General features: G+C 36.2%; 1 protein-coding gene across 1 annotated transcript in view; it reads right to left on the bottom strand.

Moving 5' to 3' along the window:
* Nucleotides 1-3,663, bottom strand: part of LOC112398150 (lipoxygenase homology domain-containing protein 1) — a 33,312-nt gene extending 29,649 nt beyond the window's left edge. The window contains 1 exon segment of the mRNA XM_024742561.1: nt 3,604-3,663. Within this exon segment, the coding sequence (XP_024598329.1) occupies nt 3,604-3,663 (60 nt within the window).
* Nucleotides 3,664-4,568: the final 905 nt, after the last annotated feature.

Below are 4,568 nucleotides of genomic sequence, written 5' to 3'. Positions count from 1 at the left end.
TAGATAACTAGTGGGAAGCAGCCGCATAGCACAGGGAGATCAGCTCGGTGCTTTGTGACCGCCTGGAGGGGTGGGATAGGGAGGGTGGGAGGGAGGGAGACGCAAGAGGGAAGAGCTATGGGAACATATGTATATGTATAACCGATTCACTTTGTTATAAAGTAGAAACTAACACACCATTGTAAAGCAATTATACCCCAATAAAGATGTTTAAAAAAAAAGTTTAAAAAAATTAAAAAATAAAAATAAAATGCACTAATATAAAAAGAAAAGAAAAATATATAGAGGCAAAAATCTTCAACAAATACTAGCAAACTGAATCCAGAAGCATAATAAAATGAGTATACACTCTGACCAATGGGATTATACATCCTGATTTATCCCAGGAATGGAGAGTGGTTCAACATACAAATATCAATGTAATACACCACATAAATAGAATGAAGAGGAAAAAGAAAAAAAACTCATCTCAACTGATGCAAAAAAAAGCATTTGACAAAATCCAACACATTTTCATGATAAAAACACTCAACAAACTAGAAATAGAAGGGAACTTCCTGAACATAATAAAGGGCATCTATGAAAAACTAACAAGTAATATCATACTTAATGATAAAAGACTGAAAGTTTCCTCCTAAATCAGGAACAAGATAAGAATGCCAGTTTTCATGACTTCTGGTCAACATTGTACTGGAAGTTGTAGGTATAGCAATTAGGCAAGAGAAAGAAATTTTAAAACATCCAAATTGGAAAGGAATAAATAAAACGATCTCCATTCACAGACTATATGATCTGATATATAGAAAATCCTAAAGATTCCACACACACAAAAAAAACTATTAGAGTTAAAAAATGAATTCAGCAAAGTTACACAATCCTCACAACACACAAAAATCTGTTGCATTTCTATAACTAGTAATGAGCAATATGAAAAAGAAATTAAGTTCTTAGGAATGAACTTAACCAAGGAGGTGCAAGACTAACACAAGGAAAACTGCAAAATATCACCGAAAGAAAGTAAATAAATATAAACATATCGTGTTCATGGATTGGAAGGCTTAATATTGAAAAGATATCAATACTACCAAAGTGATCTACAGATTCAGCATATAATCCCTATCAAAATCTCAATGGCCTGTTTTGCAGAAAAGGAAAACCTGATCCTAAAATTCATATGGAATTGCAAACGGCCAGAAATAGCCAAAGCAATCTTGAAAAAATAAAAACAAGGCTGGAGGACCCAAAATTTCTGATTTCAAAACTTACTACAAAGCTATGGTATTGAAAACTGTGGGGTACGGACATAAAGACATATACATAGATCAATGGAATAGAATTGAAAAATAAACCCTATGCATCTATGGCCAGTTGATTTTTGACAAAGGCATAGGGTTATTCATGGGAGTAAGAATAGTCTCTTCAACAAACAAAGCGAGGACAACTAGGCATGTCCCTGTAAAAGAATGGAACTGGACTTTTACTTCATACCATATATAAACTGTAACTCAAAATAGATCAAAGAACGAACATGGAAGAAAACAAAGTGGTAAGTCTTCGTGACCTTGGATTCGGCAATGGTTTCTTAGATATGACACCAAAAACACAAGGAATAAAAAAAATTAGATGAATTGGACATCATCAAAATTAAAAATTCTTGTGCATCCAAAGATACTATCAAATGAATGAACCTACAGAATGGGAGAAAATCATATTTCTGATAAGGGTCTAGTATTCAGAATATATAAAGAACTCTTACAAATCAACAGCAAAAAGAAAAAAAAAATTTTTTAACTGGGCCAAGACAGGGAGATCAGCTTGGTGCTTTGTGACCATCTAGAGGGGTGGGATAGGGAGGGTGGGAGGGAGACGCAAGAGGGAGGGGATATGGAGATATATGTATAGCTGATTCACTTTGTTATAAAGCAGAAACTAACGCACCATTGTAAAGCAACTAGACTCCAATAAAGATGTTAAAAAAGAAAACAAGAAATTAAAATGGGCCAAAGATTTGAATAAATATATATCCAAAGAAGATACACCGATGGCCAACAAGCACATAAAAAGATAATATCATTAATCATTAGGGAAATGTAAATCAAAATGACAATGAGATCCCACTTCATACCCATGAGGATTGGCTAGAATTTTTTTTCGAAAATTGACAAGTGTTGGTGAAGATGTGGAGAAACTGGAATCCTCATACATTGCCAGTGGAAATGTAAGATGGTACAGCCACTGTGGAAAAGAGTTTGGTGGTTCCTCAAAAAGTTAAACATAGAATTACCATATAACCCCAGAAATGTCACTCCAAGATATATACTCAAAAAAAAACCCCAAAAATAAGTGATTCAAAAAATATTACTTGCACACAAATGTTCATGTCAGCATTATTCACAATAGCCAAAGGGTAGGAAAAAACCAAGTATCCATCCATAGATGAATGGAAAAACAAAATGTGGTATTTCCATACAATGAAATATTATTCAACCGTAAAAAGGAATGAAGTATTGACACTTGCTACAACATGGACGAACCTTGAAAACATGCTAAGTGAAAGAAGCTAGACACAAAAGACCACATTTTATATGATTCCATTTATATAAAATATCCAGAATTGGCAAATCCTTAAAGACAGAGAGCAGATTAGAGGTTGCTAGGGATTAGGGAAAAGGGAATTGGGAGGGACGGCATAATGAGGTCTCCTTTTGGGGTGACTAAAATGTTCCGGAACTAGGTAGTGGTGATAATTGAACAATATTGTGAATGTACTACATGCCACTGGATTGTTAACTTTAAAATGGTAAGTTTTGTTTTGTAGCTTTTACCACAATAAAAAAGGAAAGAAAAGATCTATACAAAGAAACTGTAAGGAAAAAGAAAAGGAAAGGGGAAAACAAAAGCTTTCTTAAAAACCCTTAGAATAAAACAATTCATGAGAATAAATGAACACTATGATCAAAACCAAAAACAAATTACTAACGTTAATGAAGCCATCACTTCTACAAACAAGACATACATGTAGCAATCCCAGGGTCAAGCAAGAGAGACCAAGACAACAGAAACAGCTGAAATGCAGGTAGCAGTGCTAAGAAAAACAGAAGCATCAAACTATGAAAATGGTTTCCTGTGGGAAAGGAAAAGGGAATGGGGGTTATAGGTGCTCCTATCTTACTACAGAATTCACCTTAAATTTAATGATTAACCCTTCACCATGTGAAGGTATCATTTGATTTAAAAGTAAACGTGAAACAATAAAATAGCAAAACAGCCCAGACTCTTCTGGTACAATCACCTCTAAAACTATTTCTTACTCATGCAAAATAACAACAATATCTTCGTTTTTCATTTTTACTCGTTAATGGCCATTGACACAAGAAAGAGTTTATTCAAATATTGACTCATATAGAAAGTATGGAAAGAACAGTTCAAATTGAACTATTAGTTTCATTCTAGATAGCTCAACCTCTTCTGTGATGTATGTGGGCTGAGTACACAGGTTGTAGTAAATCAAACACCCAGGACCACATGGAAGGGGTATTGTGTGAAGATCAAAGATACTCAAGGACCTTTTTTTCTGACTGTGACTTTATTCTCTGCCTCTACCCGGTTCTCGTCAATCCCTCTGTACCTCCAGTCATTGGTTCCACGGACATCGCTAAGCATCTGAAGTGCAAGGTGCTGGGCTCACATCAAGTCCTGCCTTTGATTGCGAGTCTTTCTGTCTCTAGTTTAACAATGTGACCCGGGTCCCCCCTGCCTCATCTTTGCTACCTCTGTTTCTCCCTAGATCTTGATCTCAATGTGTCCAGCCAAGACATAATAATGTGATGACAACTTCTTCGCCTTCATTTATTTGATCATTTATTTTTCCCTTTTTGACCTTGACTTTCAGGCTCATCTGTTAGAGCCTCAGACAGAAAGGCACAGCCCTTGCTCCTGGCAGTCATGAGTATACAAACAGCAAATGCTGGTCATCCAGTATTTCTCTCTAGCTGTTGTCTCTTATTGTATTGCAGTTTTATTGGTGTTTTAAGCCACTTGAGCAAAAACTGCCATGAATAACTTTTGATTGATCTTCTACAGGACACGTTGCTATAATAGGAAGCACTCAATTCCATAGATTGCATTCACTCCAAACTACCTACCTACTAGCTGTATCCCTTATATTACCAGGTTTTATTCAGTTTTATTACTTACAGTAAATATGTCTTCATGGCCATGAAATCGAGCTCCATCTGTTCCATAAAGATATATGGGGGCTGACCTTCTATGATGTCCATAAAATATAATATAAATCTGTGAGCTTGTCTCAGCATTTGGCAAGTCACTGGTGATTATGGAAACTTTCCATTTACCACCTGTAAGAAGCACAAATAACACAGAGAATTACAACAACTTATAAAAATGGAAGACTCAGAAGAAAGGTCATCATAAAGCTGGGAGAGTTTAGGCTTCCCTGATGGCGCAGTGGTTAAGAATCCGCCTGCCAGTGCAGGGGACACGGGTTCGAGCCCACATGCCGCAGAGAAACTAAGCCCATGCGCCACATCTACTGATGCCTGCACGCC

The sequence above is a fragment of the Neophocaena asiaeorientalis genome, unplaced genomic scaffold, assembly GCF_003031525.2.
Source record: "Neophocaena asiaeorientalis asiaeorientalis breed wild unplaced genomic scaffold, Neophocaena_asiaeorientalis_V1.1 scaffold226, whole genome shotgun sequence".
NCBI lineage: Eukaryota > Metazoa > Chordata > Mammalia > Artiodactyla > Phocoenidae > Neophocaena > Neophocaena asiaeorientalis.
This window is presented reverse-complemented; position numbering and strand designations above follow the sequence as displayed.